The sequence below is a fragment of the Dermacentor variabilis genome, chromosome 8 (genome assembly GCF_050947875.1).
Source record: "Dermacentor variabilis isolate Ectoservices chromosome 8, ASM5094787v1, whole genome shotgun sequence".
Classification (NCBI taxonomy): domain Eukaryota; kingdom Metazoa; phylum Arthropoda; class Arachnida; order Ixodida; family Ixodidae; genus Dermacentor; species Dermacentor variabilis.
In genome coordinates, this window is record NC_134575.1 from 62,731 (window position 1) to 85,529 (window position 22,799).

General features: G+C 53.2%; 1 protein-coding gene across 1 annotated transcript; it reads right to left on the minus strand.

The window, feature by feature from the left end:
• Positions 1 to 16,607: 16,607 nt before the first annotated feature.
• On the minus strand, positions 16,608 to 20,302 carry LOC142590848 (uncharacterized). The gene has a single exon (XM_075703252.1). It carries the CDS (start codon positions 19,659 to 19,661, stop codon positions 17,034 to 17,036), a length of 2,628 nt encoding a protein of 875 aa, XP_075559367.1. The 5' UTR covers positions 19,662 to 20,302; the 3' UTR covers positions 16,608 to 17,033.
• Positions 20,303 to 22,799: the final 2,497 nt, after the last annotated feature.

A 22,799-nucleotide genomic window follows, 5' to 3' on the forward strand; every position in this document is an offset into this window, starting at 1 on the left:
CGCGTTCACTAGAGGTGCTTTTGTACCGCTTTGAAGCATCGAACTCGTGGCTCAGTGGTAACGTCTCCGTCTCACACTCCGGATACCCTGGTTCGATTCCCACCCAGCCCATCTTGGAAGTTGCTTTTATGCGAAGCATATCACTAGAGCTCAACCCAGCTCCTCAGGCGCGGCGGTGTCACCTTCAATACCACGTGACACCGTGACGTCACGACAGAGGAGAAACGGGGCCCCAACTCGCGGCGTCGCCGTCAAGGCTGACCACGTGGCACCGTGACGTCACGACAGAGGAGAAACGGGGCTCCAACTCGCGCCGTCGCTCGCGGCGTCGCGGCGGTATATAAGCAGCTGCGCTTGCCTCTGCTAGACACTCACGAGGTGAGATGCCTCCTGGAGACAGAGCTGCCCGTTGGAATGAGAAGCGAAGGTTGCGGCGTGCTACAGAGACTGTTTCTAGGTGGCTTTGCTACGGCGCAGCGACTACGCGCCCCGCATCGGACGCGGTGAGCGTCGAGCAACGCAGCGTTCGGCGCGACAACGAAATGAGCGCCTGAGCAAGCGCCGCACGTCTGAGCCGACGACACCGGCTTTTCTGCGACAGCCTTAACGACACGAGCTCCTTAACGCTGTCGCGTTAAAATAAAGGCTAGTATGCTTCGCATCCTGGGCTTAACCTTAGCTAAGCCACAGCCATTTTTTATTTATGAAGTGCCTGCCGTGATTTATCGCTCACGGCCAACGCCGCGGACGACGACACCGGCTTTTCTGCGACACGAGCTCCTTAACGCTATCGCGTTAAAATGTCGTTGCGCAATGAGGAGCCCTCTACCTTTGGCGTGGGTGAGTAGCGCTCCGCGGGAGTCCGTGAGTATGGCGACTGAGACGGAGGGAGGCGCTCAAGAAGTAAATCGGCAGCCAGGTTAAGGGCGGCAAGTTCGGCAAGCGTTATGTCAAGCGGGCGGTAACAATAGTGGATGGCCGGAAGCCAGCCAAAGTCGGGGGCGAGTTTCACAAGTGAGTGAAAGTCAGAGAAGTAGATTCTAGTTGATGGGAAGGAAAAGTTGGGATAAAGTGCAGCGCAGTAACTGTCTCTCAGCAGAGGACACCTCAACCGCGCTGCACAGGGGATAGGGAATGAAATTAGAGGGAGAGAAAGGGCATCGGAAACAGCAGCACGCCGCAGAAATGCGATGGAGCTAAAGGCGGTCGGCGAGGCCGACAGCCTCGGCGAATGTCGATGTGCTCCGTCCCATGCCAGAGTGGGGGAGAGAGTGAAAGCGCGTGACGAGCTTTTGCCCCTGCGGCGTGCGTTGTAGGCGCTCGACGATTCCGCTCTGAGAGGGGAAAGTCTTTTTTCCGCCAGAGTGGGCCCTACTTGAGAAGTGCGCGGGGGGGCCATAAATCTGGCGGATGACTGTTCTGTGTTGCATGTCGAGTGACTGCCACTAAGCAGGTTTGAGAGAGGCCGAGGGGAGACCGCATAGGATTCTCGAGGAGGCAAACGCATTTTATACTCTGAGAGCAAGTTGCGGAGAGCATCCGCGGCCTCGAGCTAGGAGGGAACGCGCGGCACTGGCAACTTTGATGGCGGTCTTGCCGAGAGCGGCCACAGCCGGTCTGAGGCTAAGACGGTGGTCTATAAGGACAGTTGGTTCTTTATTCTATGATAAGGACGCCAAGGTAGCGAACTTAGCGAGCCCACGGGAGAGAAACGCCGCATACAGACTGACACGAGGAACCTGAAAGCGCGCTTTAAGACGAGGGTGTACGAGTAGTCCCTCGGTTTTGGTAGGTGATAGGTTGAGGCCTATGCCAGAAAAGTTTTCAACTGCATTGATGGCGCATTGAATGCTTTGACGAACTTGCCGGCCGTGGGAAGTGGGTCCGGTGGCGAAAAGGGCTACGTCGTCAGCATGATGCGGACTTCATGAGGTAGAACGCGCAGAACGAAGTCCCTGCATGGGAGCGATAGCCAAGTTAAACAGAAAGGGGCTGAGTACGCTGCCTTGGGGAACACCAGTGGAGACGAGACGGGGCGCACTTAATGAGCCGCCTATTCGAACACGAAAACTGCGGCCATTCAGAAAAGCGGCAACATAGGAGAGGAGGCGGTCGCAGACACTCATTGCGCGAAGGGCATTTGTGATTTAAAGGTGCGGTAAAGAGTCAAAGGCGCTCTGCACATCCAAAATAACACGATAGCCTGCTTCTCCGCGGTGCTTGGCGTCCTCGAGGGTGGAGATGACATCGGCGACGCAATCAACTGTCGAACGTTATCGTCGAAAGCCACTGAGTTCAGGAGGCAGGAAGTCCAGTGCGGCAGAAATCCATTCGATGCGACGGAGGGCCATGGCCTCGAAAACTTTTCCCGCGGCGGATGTGAGTGAAACAGGCCGGTAGGACGAAAGTTCGGAAGAGGGTTTGTCTCTTTTCAGAAGTGGAACCAAGACGGCTTCCTTCCATGAGGGTGGCAAGGCTCCGGAACGCCAAACTTCGTTGTACTCTTCGAGGAGTTGTGGAAGCTGGGAGCGAGATTGCCTAACATTTGATACGTTATGCCATCTCTTCCCGGTGGAAAGCGCCGTTTGCGGCTTTGAAGAACGACAGTGAGTTCTCTGATGGTGAAGTCAGCGCCGCACAAAGCACGGGTTTCCTGTCTAATACGTTGCGTTGGGAAGAAACGCGAGGGTGCAAAAAGGTCGCACCTGTAGTGTTCAGGCGATGCTAATTCTGCGAGATTAGAGGGAGGAACAGGTTGTACTGAGACAAGGAAGCTATCCGCCAGCAGTCCAGCAGCTTCGGCCGCAGTGATGTGGCGAGCAATAGCGAATAAGAGCGCTGGGGAGCGTGGCACTTTGGGAAGGAGCATCGCGCCGAAGATGCGCCAGCATCGCGATTGGTTTCGTGGGTCGTCGAGGCTGATGCATAGACTAGCTCAACTTTCGTTGCGGCGATGTTTGGAGTGTTTGCGGCAAACGACGTCGATACGATTGTAGACGGTCCAGTGTTCGGAGTTATCCATGCGGATATCCTTTCGCTGAGCTCTACGGCGAGCAGCGCGCAGGTTGAGTTGTTTGATGTCCGGCGCAAGGGTGTTAGCAGGCACCTAACAAGTCACAGATGCACGACTGGCACAATCGGCGATGAGCACGAAAAGGTCCGACGCGACTGGCAAAGCAGCACACAGTTCGCGAAAGCGGGGCCAGTTCACAACACTGTAGGACTTCACCTGCCAGCGTACGTTGTGAAGCGGCTCGAGTAGGATCGGACAGTGATCAGATTCCCTGCAGAGCATGCCGGCCACGGAAAGGGTCCATTCCGTCCTATCCATTGAAGAGGGAGAGTGCTGTGAAGGCACGACACCGCCTACAGGAGCGCCGTCGTTTTGGTACCAAGTGTCTTTCAAGAGAATTAGAGGCAGTTCAGAGATGAATTCTCCTACGACTTCTTTTAGTATCCGATCGGTGTACCTCGTACCAGTGAGTGTACCATCAAAAAAATACGGCCCGATACCTTCGTCATTGTAAATCCCACAGCACACGTTAACGGACCACCCTACTAGGTGATTATGCTCACGGAGCCAGTAGGAATTTAAATTTGCCCAGTAATGCGAATTGTGAATGTTCGCAACTGACTTCGACAAAACTGGGCTTCATATGTCTAAATGATTTTCTTGGGGAGATCTGAATCTCCGTCTAGCTGAATCAAAAGTCCAGGCGTCTCAAGAAGTCCGTGTCTTAGTTCTTGCTGGAGGCTCAGATGAAATGGGTGCAATCGATGTTTCATGAGGACTCTACTGTTCGCTCCACAAGACCCGGCAACTTTTCGCGTGCTTGCTTCGGGTTTTGCCCCAAAATATACGAGTATGGAGTCAGTTTGAGGTTGGGGAGTTTGTCTTGCCGTTCTTGTGTGGCCAAGTTTAGGCGACTTAAGCAAAGCGCAGGACGATTTCACACGCTGCTGTATCAGCCAATAAGCGGAAACGAAGTACGCAGGTGGGTTCCGCGAAGAGGGGACGCAGGAAACACCCACGCGTGGAAAGAAATCGGATTAGTGGCTGCGCCGTAAAAAAGGCACCAGATCTGCACCCTCGCTCGGAACAAAAGGGTACACGGTCCGAGCTGAAGGGGAGCGCTCGGGGAGACGAGCGTGAAGATAAAAGGTAGGCGCAGTGGCGTAGCAACAGGGGGGGCCGGGGGGCCGTGGGCCCCGGGTGCAAGGGGCCAGTGGGGGGGTTGTCATATACGTCTGAAGGCACCCCTCTTTCCGCCGGCTACACCCCGGGGGGGGGGGGGGGGCGGTGACAGAAGACCTACGGGCCCCGGGTGCCAGACGACCTAGCTACGCCACTGCGTAGGGGGTGCCTGAGGTCACCGCCACCGCTAATGCCCATGCACTTCCCACATGTCCCGTCGACCGTCTCAGTCACGGAAATTGGGCGGCGCTACAATGCCGAGCCGGTTTGAGTGTCAATGTTTGGCATCCGTGTGCGTCTTTTGAGAATGCCTGTGAAAACGGCGGTATGTTTACCACCACTTAGCGGATACGACCGATGGATGCTTTTCGGTGCGATCGCCGAGGGAGGGTGGTTTCGATATCGCCGCGAGCGGACGCGCTGTGTATGGGCTCCTCCTTCGAAGTCCACAGCGGCCGGTCATTTCGACTTGAGGCTCTCAACATCGCCACCATCGTATCCGGGAAGGTGAGCCGCCCATTTTGAGCCCACCTGGGTGTCACTATCCCGCCCGGGTCGGATTTTTCGGCCTTTTCTCCGTCTCCCTGGTGTACGCCGAGGCTACGCCTGTCTTAGGCCTAGCGTCCGTGACCCCCACAGGGAACCCATGGAATACCAAGTAAACGGCACTGACATCGACCCCGCCGAAGCCCTAAACGGGGAATGGGAGACTGTCCTGCGTCTCCGCAAACAGTACCGCCCGGCGCCTGCCACTCACTCTCCCCAAACGGAACCCAAGGGCGGCGACGGCCGTTCAACCACCGAGATATCCCGAGCTGCGGCGCCGCCAGCTGCGCAGTGCCCGCTCCATACGCGACACGCGCCTCTCCCGCAACTCCCGCGAGGAGACTTCAAGATCGTAGTCCGCCCACGCGGCGGTTTGGACGTAACCAAGGAGACCCCTCGGACGCTCTTCGCAGCAATCTGTGATGCGACGAAAATCCACCTGCAGGAAGCGCACGCTCAGGACTAGGTGCGGCTGCATCCAACAAACAATACCTTGACGATCAGCACTCCAGAGGAGGCTCGAGCTCGGGCTTATGCTCAAATAACGTCAATCCGCATCGGCACGAGCGCAACTGATGTCACCGCATACCTCGCTCCGCCCGATGATGCCGTGAGGGGCGTCATTCACATGGCCCACAGTGGTGAGTCGCACAGTGAAATCCTGAAAGGACTTGTTCCCTTCAATCCTCAACTACCAATTATTGACGCTCGGCCCTTCGGGAAAAAGCGATCCATTATTATTACTTTCGCCACCGGCCCCCTGCCAAAAGCTGTCCGATTTTGGCCGGGTATTCGCACTTGCTTTCCTCATCGACTGAAAATGGAGGCTTGCTACAACTGCCGCCGTATCGGACACCGCCAGGATGTCTGTCCCGCCCCAACTAGCGGACGTTGCCACAATTGCGGTGACAAGCACACGCCAACGGAACCCCCAACCTATACACCCAAGTGCATTGTCTGTGGGGACGAGCATCATACTGGGAATATTCAATGTAAGTACCGGTACGCACGCCCGCCACCACGCACCCAGCCAACCACTGGACGCTACACGGGAGCAGAAGGCAGCCCCGCGAAAGTCATCGCGCAGTGCAAGCACTGCGCGGTCCATTTTACGTGACCGTAGCCACAAGCCCCAGCAGGACCTCACCTGGGCCGACCGTGCAAGGAAATCGCCGCCTGCCCCCGCCCAGAAAACTCCGGACCACAACGAAGGGGAGCTCCGGGCCCTGCAGGAGGAGGTAAGACGCCTCACAGTCCTCACTCAGAGCTCACTTCCCTCTCCTACTCTTCCTCACTCCCCCCCCCCCCAACTTCACCTCCTACTCTGTCACAAACCAACACCGCTCCCTCTCAATCACCCCCCTCAAAAAAAAAAAAAAGTATCACTCCCCCACCCCTTACCTCCGAGCCGATCGATGTCGACTCCAAATTGAAGGACCTCTCCGACCAATTCGACAAAAAACTCAAAGAGATTAAGGTTCGCCTCGAAAGCAAATTCAATGCTCCCACCACTGACCTCACTACGAAAGTGGAGACGCACTTGGAACGCTGCATGGAATCTATACTTCAGAAAATGGTCAACCTCCTCGAAGCATGCCTCACGCAGCTCCCCCCGCTCTCTACCCCCCTTCTCCCCACAGCACAACTAACTGCCATGGAACCCCACATCCCAATAGACGCGAGACTAACCCCTCTTATCCATCCCTCTACGCTCCAATATGGCGGGACGGGGCAACAATAACTCCCTACACATCATAACCTGGAACTGCCGCTGCTTCCGGGGCAAGCGCGCGCCCCTGCAGCTTCTAATTCCTACACTTTCCAAGGCACCCCAAGTATTTCTCCAAGATACCGCCAATCAGGCCACACTCCCCAGTTACAAGTCCACACACTCTGACACCACAAACAGACCCAGGGCGTCCACACTTGTGCACCGCACTCTAACACACAAGACACATTACATCACATCAGAGACGCCCTGCGTGATCACCGAAATTATCCATCATACACATACACTCCCATCCATCTTTATTGCCAATATCTACCACCCCTCATCCCAACCGATGGCCTCGTTGGACTCCCTCCTCCGAGAGTTGTACCGCCTAGCAGGGAAGCACCCCGTACTAATCGGTGGGGATTTCAACAGCCAGCACACTGACTGGGGATATAAAACAACCACACACAGAGGTCGCAGGCTCTGGCTGCTCATGCAGAACCTCCAACTTTCCGTCCACAACAACTTTCAGATGCCTACGCGAATCGGCAACAGTGTCAGCATGGACACTAGTCCGGATCTGGTGATCAGCCGCTCCCTCCGTAATGTGACCTGGACGAGAACACAACACACACTGGGCAGTGATCATTACATGATACAAGTCACTGTCCCATTCAAACCACCCCGCCACGCCTACATGACACACAAACTCATTAACTGGGACGCTCTCCGCACCGCGCGGACTGCCCTCCCTGACAACCCCATCACCGACATCACCGACTGGGTAGACTCTCTTCAGACTGACATCCAACACCATACGCAGCTGATTGAAACCACCACAGACACCCCAACACTAGACACCCGACTCGCCCACCTCTGGGAGGCCTACCACAGCCTCCTAGATAGGTGGAAACGGAGTAAACATAACAGAACACTAAAGAAACGCTTAGCCGCTTTACAATCCCAAATTCAACTACATTCGGAGGAGCTCTGCCGCTCAAATTGGGGGCAAGTATGCTACGGCATCGCCGGCAAACTGACAACCAAAAGGGCGTGGCAGCTCCTCTGACACCTCATCGATCCATCGAAAACAAAAAAACACCACCCAGCACCACGTCACCCGGCTCATACACACACACATGAACAACCCCGATGCTCTCTTGGGTACACTCCGCGACACATACACTTCGCCTGGCATACCATCTCCTCTCCCCTCATACACAGGACAGCCGAACCCCGAACTCGACACCGACATAACAGAAGCGGAGTTCAGAGCAGCCCTCATGACTCTCCGCACCAATTCCGCGCCCGGCCCCGAAAAGGTCACCAACACAACGCTTCGTAATCTGGACAATCAATCGATTACTCGCATCACGGAGTACTTCAACCAGTGCTGGAAAGAGGGCACGCTCCCCCAGTCCTGGCGACACGCAAAGGTAATCTTCATTCCGAAGCCCAACAAACCACTTACACTCCAAAACCTTCGCCCAATCTCGCTAACCTCGTGTCTCGGAAAGCTTTTCGAGCATGTGGTATCAGCGAGGCTCGCACAGCACATGACAGACCATGGCTTATATCCTCACAGCATGGTGGGATTCCGCCCCCATTTGTCCACACAAGACACCATGTTGCAAATCACCCATGAAATCTTCGATCCGCTCATTCCAAGCCACACCAAGGCAGTCCTGGCTTTGGATTTATCCAAAGCCTTTGATCGCGTCGAACATCACGCGATCATGACTGCACTCTCCCCACTGAATGTGGGCGCACGTACGTACACCTACATTCAGGCGTTCCTCACAGCACACACGGCCGAGCTTCACTTCGGCCCGCTCACCTACCCACATACTCACTAAAAAGCGTAGGCACCCCGCAAGGCTCCGTCCTCTCACCTTTCTTATTTAATATCACACTCATCCCCCTAGCACGACAATTGGCAACCGTTCCTCACCTGAAACATACTCTCTACGCAGACGACATTACGCTATGGACTACTCATGGCAGTGATGGCGCCATACAGAACACCATCCAAGCAGCCACCAATCTGACCCAAAACTATGCAGTTAGCGTAGGACTTTCTTGTTCCCCAGAGAAGTCCGAGCTGCTGTGCATTCGTCCCAAGAACCGCAACTTGCCCTGCTCCCCCATCGTCATAGAGCTGGACGGTAGAACGATACCAGAGGTCGAAACACTCAGGATACTTGGTATGCATATCCAGAGTGATGGGAAGCACACGACTACACTTCGGAGACTCAGGCAGGTAGTAGGGGCGATCTCGCACCTCATCCGCCGAGTCTCAGGCCACCAGAGGCATGAGGGAGCGTGATCTATGCTGACTTGTTCACGCCTTTGTACTCAGCCGTGTACTCTACTCCACCCCCTATCTCAAGCTCTCTCGCCGTGAAACTGACGCCATGGACGCTCTGATTCGCCGGGCATACAAAGTCGCCCTCCACCTTCCCATAAATGCACCTACCGACCGACTCTTACAATTAGGCCTCCACAACACAATCGGGGAACTTGTAGACGCGCACCGCCAAGCACAATACCTTCGTCTCACACAAACCAGCACTGACCGGTACATACTGCACTCCCTTGCAATCCGGATACCAGCCAACGATCCGACATTACGCCCCATATCAAAACCCTTACACCGCGAACTGCTCATTACGCCACTCCCCCGTAACATGCACCCCGACCACCACGATAAGCGCCGCAGAGCTCGAGCTACAGCACTGCACCGTTACTACGGCTCGGAACCGGACGCCGTATGGGTAGACGCAGCCTGCAAGGGTGATGAAGCGGTCGCTGTCGTGGGGGATCACACTCTCTCTCCGATTGGAACTCACACACTCCCCCCAGACACCTCTTCCGAAGCTGCAGAGGAAGCCGCCATTGCCCTAGCTATCATCAACACAGAAGCACGGTATGTTTTATCAGACTCCAAAACTGCAATCCTAAATTTCGCACGAGGCCGAGCCCACGTCCCTGCTTTTTGCATACTGGACTCGTCCGTTGCACCCCCGCCCCGTCATGTGGAGCTGATTTGGGTGCCAGCGCAATGCGGGAATCCTGGAAACGAGGCCGCCAACCTCTTAGCCCGAGGTTCTTTAAACCGGGCTCTTGCGGCCTCCGATCCGGGATTCACGAAGGAGCGCGCGCACATTTATTTATTCATTTATTTATTCATTTATTCATTTCCTCAAAGGTCTCTGTTGAGACATTACATGAGGGAGTGGGGAGTTAGTGACAAAGAGATACTACAAATTACAAAGGGATATTTCCCATGAGTCGCTTGAATGCAAGTGGGTCGATGATAGTGGCAACTTCGGCGGGCAGGCCATTCCAGTCTCGTGTTGTGCGCAGAAAAAATGATTGCTGAAAAGTAACGGTATGGGCTTGTGGGGGATATACTGTATTAGAGTGACTGGTGCGGGCAATGCGATGTGCTCTTTTTATGTACGGGTTGTCAAAAGGCAAGGAATGAAAGAATTTATGAAAAAGATTAAGACGGGCTATTCTACGGCGTGAGGCTAGAGAGGGTAGGTTTATTTGGGCTTTTAGTGCCGAGATGCTTGTATTGTATGAATAAGTTGACAGGATAAATCGTGTCGCGCGGTTCTGAACCGACTCGAGGGCTTTTCAACTAGCTGACGAATTTCTCCAAGGCGGCGCGTCAGCTGTACCCCGCACCGCACAAATCCCTTAGCAATCGACAAGCAACCCTTTGGCGCCGATTACAAACTCACACTCTCCCATCTCCTGTACTAAAAAATACGCCAGCACATTTCCGTTACATACAACGAGATGTAGACTCAGAATCTAAGCTACATGTGATCAATATCGCAGCTATTGCTGAAATGATCGCCGAGTGCAATGTACAAGAGACGTCAGAAAATTTCAAAAAATCTAACGAGTGACAAGCCGGGTATGGAAATTATCGCTGACGAGACTATACACGCAAAACGCAGCACGTGGTTGTAAAACGCAAACGAGCTCACCCTTCCGGTATTGCCTGCACTTATGGCGTACATCAAGTAACCAAAATAAATAAATAAATAACAGGCCTTTTCACAGACATCCATGGATAGCCGCCATTTATTAAGAAGTAGAAAATAAATATTTTAAAAAGGCGGAAAGCCTGCAGAAGACGGACAGCTAGAAACAGCTGCTCCGAAACATCCTTTGGCAGCTTACACAATATGGCACCCTCCCTCCGCACGAAACCGGCAAAAATGGCGGCGAGGCGGGTGATTCCGGTACGTCTCATTTCCTCCCGTTTCACGCTGAGCTCGCGAGGGTAATGGGTCCGGCGTTAAGCGTCAGTTGATCAAGTGAACAAGGTTCGCCGAGGTCGTGCATAATTACGAAAACCGCTACAAACCCGCTTGTTTAGATGAAGCATGAAGAACTGGGCGCGAGTTAGGAGTGATCACAAAACCCAGTGCTTTTTTTTTTCTTTTTTTCAAGCGCTCAAAATTATGCGCTTTATAACTCGAAGAGGCCATGAATAGAGCAATAGAGTACTCACATTTAGAAGCCATGCTGTGCGTTCTTAATGTTTGTAGAGGCGAACCACATTCCTTCTTTTACCGGGCAGCCTTCTCAACTGTCCGCACAACATAACCTCAATGTTTCGTCGACAAACACCACACGGAACACAGAGTTTTGGAGCACATCGATATGTAAGGAGCCGAAGAACAGGCCGCAGCTTGGCGAATTGTCCAACCGGTCCACGACCAAATAACACGACGCAACAGTTGCGCAGCAAATTCATCACTCCACGAGAACATAGCCACAGAAGGGGGGAGAGGGTTTGGAGCAACCACAAACCCCCACGGCTCCGCGGTCTCCGCCGCTTCTGTGAGCACTGGGTGCGCGCTAAGTCATCGGCCTGGCTCTTCAGTGCCGTGTGCAGGCGTTGTCTTATTGATTAAATTGGGCCACGAGAACTGCCGCATACAGCCGCTTCTCTAGTCGGACGAAGAGATGATACAGGAAGGCGCTGCTCGCGGCAGTGTTACGAGCTGGTTACGAGTGTCCTTGAACTCGTTGTACTATGTCGGCTTTGGCGGCAAAAAGGTCCTTATGGCGCGAATACGCAGAAGTAGAGTTTGATGAATATTTCCAATACATCGGTGTTTATCTTTTTCTTCTTTAATGGAAATAAAGGAAAGAGATGTCATCATCATCATCAGCCTGGTTACGCCCACTGCAGGGCAAAGGCCTCTCCCATACTTCTCCAACTACCCCGGTCATGTACTAATTGTGGCCATATTGTCCCTGCAAACTTCTTTATCTCATCCGCCCACCTAACTTTCTGCCGCCCCCTGCTACGCTTCCCTCCCCTTGGAATCCATTCCGTAACCCTTAATGACCATCGGTTATCTTCCCTACTCATTACATGTCCGGCCCATGCCTCCCCCCCCCCCATTTCTTTTTCTTGATTTCAACTAAGATGTCATTTACCCGCGTTTGTTCCTGTCGTGTCCGCTGCCGGAGCGGTGATGCAAGCAAAAGACTGACGCCACTCCGATGTAGCCACGAACCCAAAAAGCCCCGTGTTTATTAGACAGCCGCTTTTTATCCCTTTTGCTCCATGACGTCACAGCCTGCGCACATGAGTGCTGAGTCAGATCAGAGAACCAATAACACTACATCTCCTTTTTTTTTTTTACACAACACATAGAAAACAAATGAACCACAACACAACCAAACAGTATGAAACGTACAAACAGTACTCAAGTGTAGCCATATCGCTGTGGCGGCCTTATTTCTCGACCGTATCGTGTCATATAACCACCGGGTCTCCCGTCCTCATATGAGGCAGCAGCCGGCGTTGAATTAAGCGCAGAAGGCTCTGCCGAGGCCTTGTTTTCCTCGGATTGGCCTGCAGCGTCCGTAGTCGCAGGAAAGTCATAGGATGGGTCATGCACGCTGGTTCGCTCGCTGTACCGGACCAACGCGCGTCTGTTTCTCTCTAGTTCAACCCCGTCGTCTGTCCGCACCCGATAAGACCGAGGCCGCATGGCCCGACTCAACACTTTTGCTGGAATTTTGCTGTCTTTTATCCATACCTGGTTTCCCGGGGCGAGCAGCGGTAGCTGCGTTACCGCATGGCGGCGGTCGTAGTCAAATTTTTGCTTCATCCGCGCTTTCTTGTCTTTGTATCGGAGGCTCCTGAGACCACTCGTCATTGACGGTACTAGCTTTTTCGGGTGCACGGGAAGCGTAGAGCGCAACCGTCGGCCCATCAATAGCTGGGCTGGGCTTGTACCCAAAGGACCTGGGGAGTCCCTATAAGCTAGGAGGGCCAGGTACGGGTCAACCGCTTTTTCCAACATCCGTTTTACCGTCTACACTGTACGTTCGGCAGCTCCATTTGACTGCGGGTACCTGGGGCTGGACGTGACGTGATGGAAGCCATAACTAGTCGCAAACAATGCAAATCCTGCGGAAGCGAATTGAGGACCGTTGTCTGTTACGACAAGTTCTGGAATCCCATGCCCAGCAAATATACTCTTGATTTACTCAATAACCGCCGCCGAGCTCGTGGAAGATAAAAGGGCAAGCTCTAGATAGCGCGAAAAATAGTCTACGACCACTAGATACGATCTACCATGCAAATGGAAAAGGTCAGCTCCTACCTTCAGCCAAGGCAAGCTGGGGGACTCTGATGGCATCATGGGCTCGGCTTTCTGAACGCGCAGTCTCGCGCACTCTCGGCAACTGTTTACCAGAGCTCCTAGCTCAGCGCTGAGACCGGGCCACCACACAGATTCGCGGGCCCTTGCGCGACATTTCACAATGCCCTGGTGACCAACATGCAATGAACAAAGTATTTCCCTTCTTAGGTTCTGAGGCACCACAAGACGAGACCCATGCAGGGTGCGGTTGCGGCCCGGCAATGCGGACGGGCTGACGAGTTGCGGCACCAACTGGCGCGGACTGGAGCGGCTGGTCCGGTGCTGTGCCCGGCCGCTGTTCCTTCCGCGACCACAGCTCGATCCTACGCCGCTGTGGCCGGCAACTGCGCTTGCAGTTGCAGGCTCTTGCAGAATCTGTGCTCACCTTGGTTTGCAATTGGGCTAGGCAAAACAAGGTCAAAATTAGTCACGAAAAGTCATATTTCGTCTTTTTCAACAATGGGCACATTGGCACCTCTAAGCGGCGTCCTTCCATTAAGTTGGACGGCACTTATCTAAAAACCAAAGACCACATTAAAATGATCGGCGTGGTCTTTGATGACAAACTTGATTTCCACGCCCATGTTGATTTTCTAAAGAACAAGGCCGAGGTATTGGTTGCGCGATCTCTTAAATTTTTACGCATGCATTTTTCGTTGCGTCTCGTGCTTATACGCCGTCTATATAAACAGGTTCTGCTTCCTGCGATTGCTTACGCGTCTCCGGTGTGGTGGCCGGCTTTTCCATCATCATTCCTATCCACCCGAGTTTTGTCGGTCCAGCGCTCTCTTCTCGTGGCCCTGACCGGTGCGTACCATACTACGCGCACCACGGCCCTGCATATCCTGGCCAACTGTCCACCTTTGAATGTGGAGTTGGACAGGTTGGGGGCGGAGTTTTCCATCCTCACTCTCCGCCAAATCACGCACTATGGCCAGGTCACGTACCACCCGACCTCCGTAGCGCGTCCATTCGACGACTGGTCCCATCACCCGCGCACGGCCTGTCGCTTTTCGTTCACTCGTCTGACACCCTCCCAGGCAGCCCTACTCTCTTCCTTGCCGGCTTATCACGTCTACACGGACGGCGCCTTCACGACCGTTGCGGCAGGCGCGGCGCGGCGTACGTGGTATTCGACCCGCGCGGCCGCCTTCTTGCGGTGCGCAAGTACAAGATTCAGAATGCCACTAGCGCATATAGTGCTGAGGCCATTGCTTTTGAAGAGGCCCTTCTGTTTATAATGAACGTGCGTGGCGCTCGCATGATCCACATATACACTGACTGCTTGTCTCTTTTGAGGGCGATTTCCAGCCTTCGTCATACGGATGAACGCGTCTGGAAATTTCAGCAAGTGCTCCGCCAGCTCGAACTCGTGGGTCGCACCGTGCACCTCTTTCACGTCCCTGGCCACCGAGGCGTAGTGGGTAACGAACTCGCAGACGGGGCCGCGTCATCGGCGCTACGCAGTGGTTTACTTCGTTCCTGCCCCACCTCAGTCCGGTCGGTCAAAAAGACACTCTTTGCCGCTTCATTACTGCAATGGCACTTGTACTGGCAGCGCGAGGGAAAAGGTACCAGCCTTTATAGATGGGTCGGGAGTGTCTATGCCATTCCCTGTTGGTTCCCTCCGCCTCGTCTCTTCACGCATTTCTTCACCGGCCACGGCCACTTCCCATACTACCTTCATCGTTTCCGCCTTATTGCCTCTGATCGGTGCGCGTGTGGTACCTCTAATGTAGATGACATTCATTACTTGACCTCATGCCCGCGCACTGCACTTGTTGCTTCGCGGTTGCGCCGACTTCATAACATCGATGCCCTTTCTTCCGACATGTACCCTGCACTCATAAAAACCGCACGATCCCGCGCCCTGCTCATGCAACTAATCCGTCTTGTAACCCTCTCCGTTCCTTCTTCTTCGGTTCCTGTCCCTCCTTTACTTCCCGATGCCTACTAATTCCCTCCTTCTGATGCCTCTCGGTTCACCATTTCATATTGCTTTCGCATGACTGTTCGTGGCCATCCACACTGCATAAGCCAACTATGGCGGGGATTCCCCGTGTCGGATGGTCCTAACTGCATGCTCTATTCCCATTTCTCTCCTTTTCATCGTTCCCATTTTCCCTTCCCCATTTGTATCTTCTTATACCTATTGTGCAGCTATCCAGCCAGCAGACCGTTGCCGCCTCCGTCGAGATGACCTCTCTCCGGACCATTCCAGTCGCCTCGGCGTGACAAGCCCACGCGCCAAGACCATGACCACGACGCACACATTTTGGTTCTTATCTACAATAAACCAACTGCGCGTCACTGCGTGGGCATTGTTGGGTTGCCCTGAGGACGGGGTGGGTTTGGGTGCATGCGCAGCTTGCAGACCCTTGGAGGCAGTTTTACTTTACTGCTCCGCTCTTTTCTCTCCGTGTCTTTGTTTATTCCACTTCTTGTCCTCATTGTAAGCTTGCCTCCGCCTCGTTTCTTTTATCTATTGGCTTTTTCTCTCCTAAACTGATTTGGGCTGCCTTGGCGGCCCCTTTTCATTTATTTTCTATTCGGTTTTATACCCGTTATACCTTAACGGTGGTGCGGGTTCGCCCCTTCTTTCTTTTTCCATTCTTTTTCGACCACGGGGCAACATACAGCCATGCAGAAGCACACCGTCACATATTGTAAGGTGCGCTCTCTCCGACCAGTAAGGGCTTAGCCAACTGCTTACTTTAGCGAGACGTGGCCAGCCCTGCTTGCAATACAACCGAAGTTGTTGGCAGGTTGAGTCTTTTAGAGCGCAGCTCTTTGGCGTCCGTTCCTGGGTTTCGCGTCGTCGTCGGCCTCGTAACCAGCTCCGCCCCCCTTTCATCCCCCCAGCGCTAGCAGCGACCGACTGATACCGCTGGATGCCGCTGACGCCGCTAGAGAGTCAAGATAACGTGACTGCATAGAACACCGTCGCCGCCATGCAGAAAGAGGAGGAAAGGGTCCCCCCCCCCTGTTCTTGTGTGGCGGATAGGGTGCTCTTCAGTTGCCGACGCGCCGGTTATTCGTTGTCCCTGAAACCAACTCCGCAGCTGGGGTTGACTCACTATCGGCGTCAGCGGCATCAGTCAGTCGCTGCTATCTCTTCCCTCCTCCCTTTATCGTGTTGTCCGCTTGCTGCGCGCGCTTCTGCCCCCATCGTTTGCCGCTGGGTGTACACGCCGCCCCCCTCCCCCCTCTTCCTGCGAGTCTCCGGTTGTCAAAGCGCCGGCTCGAACTTAATTCCTTTCTTCGCTCCTCCTCCAATGCAACCCCTGTGCGGTGGCAATCAGAGAGCCAGATCGGTGGCGGCGGATCTGTATATGTGCACCGCCCGAGCCGAAATTGCCGCTGCCGTTCGCCCTGTGCGGTGGCAATCAGAGAGCCAGATCGGTGGCGGCTTGACATAAAGACAAACAGCAATTTCCTAACACTTATGCGGGAGAACATTCCGTTCCTCTCGCTCGTAACGCGTCCCACGGCTATGACAACCTCGCGAGGCACTTGTATAGATCTCGTCTTTGAGAATCAAGCATTGGTGTACCAAGTCGAACATATATCAGTCTATTTCTCCGACCACAAAGCTTCCTTCATGACTGTCAAGAACTGTTAGTGGAGTCTTTGTTAAAGGAATACGTGTGAAAAATAAAAAAAAAATTCTGTGATAGCGCATACATGTGTTGCTCGATTTCTTTGCCTCAATCTATCGAAAAGGTGAAACAGCTTATTTGCTGCGCTCAAAGTTCGCATTAGGAAGTAACGTAATCGTCGGTAATTTTTTCTTGCGCGAACTTTATTTTGTTCCAATGGGCTGAAAATTTCAGTTCGCTAATGCAGCCTTGTGCATGGCTCGATACTTCACCGCAATCCAGCTCCCCTATCACTACATCCGCTTCCGTGCAAGGTGCCCGAGAAAGGGCGTCGGCGGTGCCAATCTGTTTTCCTGGGACATATAGGAGACTGAAAAGCGATATCGCATGAGCCTCAATCGGAATCTTTGTATTCTAGGGGGAAGCACATCGAGGGGTGACTGACCGAGTAGCGATACGAGCGGTTTGTGATCTGTCTCAAATTGAAATTCCAGCCATATCAAAAACCCTTCCAGCCTTTCTGCCGCCCACGTCAGCGCAAGTGCTTCCTTTTCTATCTGCGCGTACCGTTGTTCTGTTGGCGTTAATGAACGAGAGTGGTACGCAACCGGCCGCCTTTCCCCATCAGATTGCACTTGCATGAGCACACAGCCGAGACCGAATGACGACGCGTCGGCGGACACAATAGTGCGCAGCTTAGGGTCGAATTTTGCGACGCATTGCGCCGAGGTGATCAATTCTTTCAGAGTCTCGAATGATTTTTGCTGAGGCAGGCCCCAGTGCCACTCACGGCCTTTCAAGAGAAGACTACGGAGCGGTGCTGACATGTCGGCAAGGTTGTTCACAAACCTTGCCAGACAGTTTATCATGCCCAAAAACCTGCGGACATCAGCAACATTTGATGACGTAGCCATTTCGTTTATGGCTCGAACTTTCTTGGGATCCGGCGCGATTCCCACTGCATCGACCACGTAGCCTAAAAACGCTACTCTTCTGACACAAAAAGAACATTTTGCACGATTGAGTGTTACCCCCGCTGCAACCAACCTTTTGAGCACTGCGTGCAGCTGTTCATCATGTTCACGCTTAGTAGCTCCGTAAACCAGAACGTCGTCCATCAGGTTCACTACTCCTTGAAGGCCATCTAAGATTTCCGCCATTCGCTTTTGAAAGTATTCCGGGGCTGAGGTGATACCGAACGGCAGTCGCTGAAAGCAGTACCTACCAAAGGGGGTGATAAATGTTGTTAGTTCTTGACTTTCTTTCGCCAATTTAACCTGGTGAAATCCTGAATTGGCATCTAATTTCGAAGAGTATGTGGCTCTCGCCAATTGCCCCAGTGCGTCGTCTACGGTCGGCAAGACAAACCGTTCACGTAGGACGCTCTTGTTCAGCTGGGTTAGATCCACACAGATTCGAACTTCCCCACTTGGTTTGACTACTGGAACCATTCCTGCACACCATGTAGTTGGGCCATCTACCTTACGAATGAAATTGCTTTTGACCATTTTGGCCAACTCTAGTTTGATGGGGTTCTTTAACGGGATGGGTACCCGCCGCGGCACGAAAATTGCAAAGGGGACGGCGCCCTCTTTCATGCGAATGGTGTATTCGCCTGACATCATGCCCAGTCCAGAGAAGAGCTGCGGATACATGTGCTCGTACTGTTTATCATCAACCACATCAAGAAATTTGACTACACCAAGTGCTTCAATGGCTGGTAGCCCTAATAGGACACACTGCAGCGACTCTGCAACGTACAGTGTTTGTCGCGTTGTTTTGCCTTTCCAAACAATATCTGCTGAAAAACAGCCATTCACTTCGAGGCGCTGATTCGCAGCGCTTCTCAACACCGCTTGTGACCTGTCTATACGAGGCGGTACACCGGGGAAATCGGGCGGAACAACAGTGACTTCGGCTCCTGAATCAATCTTTGCACTTACGCGTACACCATTGATAGACACTTCCGCGTATCTGGCATTTGAGCTGTTCAGTGTCCCAACAAAAAAGTTTTGTCCATTGTCTTCTAGCATAGACACGCCGACCTGGTTGTTCTCTGTTCTCTTGTGACACGCCACGGCGAAATGTCCCTTGATACCCCAGTGGTCACACCGCGCTGACCGTGCAGGGCACCGGGCTCTCGGGTGGCTCGACCGTCCGCAGAAGTGGCACGCCTGCGTTCGCCGCTGTGCTGTGGCGCCAGGCTCCCAGTTGTTGGACGGCTTCCTCGTTGTTCGTCGGACTACGTCAAGTTCGCCTGTATTCGCCTCGTTGCTGACGGCCCGAAGTTCCAGTTTCTGTCGGTGAACTGTTTCCTTCAGCCTGGCCCTCGCCAGAAAGGTCGCTAGCGTAAGGGTGGCATCCATCTGGAGCGCTTCCGACAGCTGCGCGTCCTCGAGGCCGACCACAAATCTGTCGCGGATCATTCGATCCCGGAATTCTGCAAATTCACAGCGGTCTGCAAGCTCGTGCAGGGCTGTCACAAAGTTGTCCGCACTTTCCCCGGGTTCTTGCTTTCGTCGATGGAAATTTGCGCTTTCATAGACTACATTCTTCGTGGCCTCAAAATGGGCGTCAAACTTTTTCTTCACTGTCTCGTAGCTTCGAGACTCCTCTTCGGTAAGGCCGAATGTCTGAAAAATTTTTCTTGCCTGCCTGCCCATGGTGTACAAAAGCGTTCGCACCTGGGCCTCTTCCATTCTGTCGTTGAGCCCCGACGCGTAGCGGTAGTCGTCGAATGACATAATCCATTCTGGCCATTCGGAAGTCCGGTCGAAGTTGAAGGGTGTCGGTGGCGGAATGGCTGCCGGTGGCGGGGCTGCCGCTGGCGGAGCCGTCATCGCGTAGATCGAACGCCGGGTGAGCGCCGCAAAGGCAACTAGGATGGGGGGATCGATCGTTTTCGACCATATTGGTTTCATTTTGACTGGTTAAACACCAGAACAGTTGGATAGGAAACCACAAGAGCACGTAGGTGTTATCGGAGAAATCATTTAACAATTCGGAAAACACGAATCGCAGGAACATCGACTTGATAAACGAAATCATACTTTGTTACAGCACGGCCACACTTGTCGTTTGCCTCCCACTAATGCTGGCGTATAATCGCTATCGCGCTCACCTATCACCGTTTTCAGCATGCTTCAAGTGAACGACTACATCTTCACTGCAGATTGACAAATTCCGTGGCGTTTCCCGCGTTAGCATTTCATGAGTAGACACTCTGACTGGTAAACTTTCCATGGCACTAAAAAAATGGGTACCATGAAAATGGTTGTCGGTCCCTTTACGCTCGATTCACCTCCGCCGCGGGTCGGCCCGGCATTGCACTATCTTCGGGATCGGCCCACGTATGGGGAGTGCTTAACGCCTGCTTCACCTTCGCCCCGGGTCGGCCCGGCATAGCACTATCTTGGGGATTTTGTGTCTACATACGGGTACAATCCTGGGGAACTGGCCCTTAACAGCTTCGTTGTACAAATTAGTCTTGTCAAAACACGGAGAAGAAGACGAAGAAGCCTCGCGGCTTGCTTGCTCTGCGCTTAGGAATCGCGTTCCTCGGTTCTGGCTTCTCCTGCTTTGGGGGCTTAGGTCAAGTATCGGGTGGTATTTTCTTTGGTCAGCTTGTAATTTCACATAACCTTTATATATATATATATATATATATATTGTTACGAAGAGTTGCGAAGAAATGGTTTTATTTACAGGCGATGGATGATGATCGTCGCGTGATAGTAGCGCAGCTCGGCCTCTCCAACGCTTCGTCCTCTTCGTCCTCCCTTCTTTTCTCTTGTCCGTGCCTTTTGTATCTGTTACATTTCCCCGCAAGCAGACGAAGCCCGTGGGGCGAGTCAGGATGCGCAAGCAGGGTAGAAAGGCTTCAGGCGAGCAATGTGAGTCAGCTGAGTTCTGCTTGATCGCCGACCATTGCACAGTAGGCGAGCTATGACGTAAGTGAGTTCGCTCAGGCGGTCCACAACTACAAATGGGCCTGAATATTTTGACAATAACTTTTGGCACAATCCACGCTTGCGTTGCGGTGTCCAAAGAAGGACCAAGTCACCTTTTTCCAACGATACTTGTACGTGACGGTTGTCGTATCGCTCTTTCGAACGACTTTGCGAGGCCAGAGTACGAAGACGAGCTATTCGACGCGCTTCTTCGGCGAGACACAAAGTCTTCGATACAGAATCGTCACTGTGCAGAACGAACGGTAAGAAAGTGTCCAGAGGGCTTCGCGGTAACCTGGCATAGAGGAGATAAAATGGGCTATAGTTCGTGGTTTCGTGTTTCGCCGTGTTGTATGCGTAAGTGATGAAGGGCAGCACGTCGTCCCAGTTCTTATGATTGGAGGAGACGTACATGGCAAGCATGTTGGTCAGCGTTCTGTTCGTCCTTTCAACGAGGCCATTGGTCTGTGGATGGTACGGCGTGGAATGACGGAACTGGGAAGTGCACAAACGAAGTAGCTCTTCAATGGCATCAGCAGTGAACTGGCGACCACGGTCGCTGATGATGACACGTGGTGGGCCATGACGAAGGACCACGGAACGCAACAGGAAGACCGCCACGCAAGCGGCGGTGGAAGACGGTATGGCTGCAGTTTCTGCATACCGTGTAAGATGGTCTACGCAGACAATTATCCAACGGTTCTTGTTGCTAGATAACGGGAATGGACCCAAAAGGTCAATGCCTACTTGCTCGAATGGCGTGTTGGGTGGTGTCAATGGCCGAAGGGGACCCGGGGCTGCGGTGGTCGGTCGCTTGTGACGTTGGCACGTTTCACAACTAGCGACATAGCGCTTGGTTGTTTCGTACATCTTGGGCCAGTAAAAGCGCTCCTGCGTGCGGTGTAGTGTTCGTACGAAACCGAAATGGCCGGATGTCACATCATCATGCATGGCGCGTAGAACGTCGGAGCGAAGGCTCTCCGGGACAACAAGCAGAAAACGCGCTCCATGCCCGGAATAATTAGTTTTGTAGAGTAATTTATCACGGACGGTAAAGCGACCACTGCCTTGAGAAGTACGGGCGGCAACAAAAAGCGGATCGAGGGTAACATCACTCCGTTGTTCTCGCTGAAAGTCTGCCGCGTCAGGGAACGTAGAAGTAACAGCAGCGAGACAGTCGTCAAAATTCTCAGCATCGCAGTCGGTAGCCGCAAGAGGAATCCGAGAGAGGCAGTCTGCGTCAGCGTGACGACGGCCACTCTTGTACGACACCACAAAGTCGTATTCCTGGAGGCGCAGTGCCCAACGTGCGAGGCGACCAGAGGGATCACGCAACCCGACCAGCCAGCATAAAGAATGATGGTCGGTGATAATCTTGAATGGTCTACCGTAAAGATAACACCGAAACTTCTGTATGGCGAAAACAGCTGCCAGGCATTCCTGTTCCGTAACCGTATAATTCCGTTCAGATTTGCTCAGGCAACGGCTGGCATATGCGACTACATGTTCTGCGCCACTGTGACGTTGTACAAGCACCGCTCCTATCCCAATTCCACTAGCATCAGTGTGAACTTCAGTTGGGCAAGACGGATCGAAGTGACGCAAGAGCGGTGCTGACGTTAGTATAAATTTCAGTTGAGAAAATGATGCGTCACACTCTGGTGTCCAATTGAAGGATGCATTTTGTCGCAAAATACTTGTCAACGGGTAAACGATGTCGGCAAACCTGGGAACAAAACGACGAAAATATGAACATAGGCCAATGAATGAGCGAAGTTCTCGTGCTGATTGTGGTGGCTTGAAGGAGCTCACCGCTTCAATCTTACGAGGATCGGGTCTGACGCCATCCTTGTCAACTAAGTGTCCCAGGACCAGTGTTTGACGTTCGCCAAAGCGGCATTTCTTTGAGTTTAGAACCAGCCCAGCTTTCTCGATGCAGTCGAGAACAAGGCTGAGGCGTTGATTATGTTCTTCAAACGTGCGGCCAAAGATTACAACATCATCGAGGTAACACATGCATATCTCCCACTTCAGACCACGTAGTACTGTGTCCATGAATCTTTCGAAGGTGGCAGGAGCATTGCAAAGGCCAAAAGGCATAACATTAAA

Excerpts from the sequence above, each read along its gene's own strand:
- LOC142590848 (XM_075703252.1), bottom strand. The coding sequence starts at position 19,661 with ATGAAACCAATATGGTCGAAAACGATCGATCCCCCCATCCTAGTTGCC.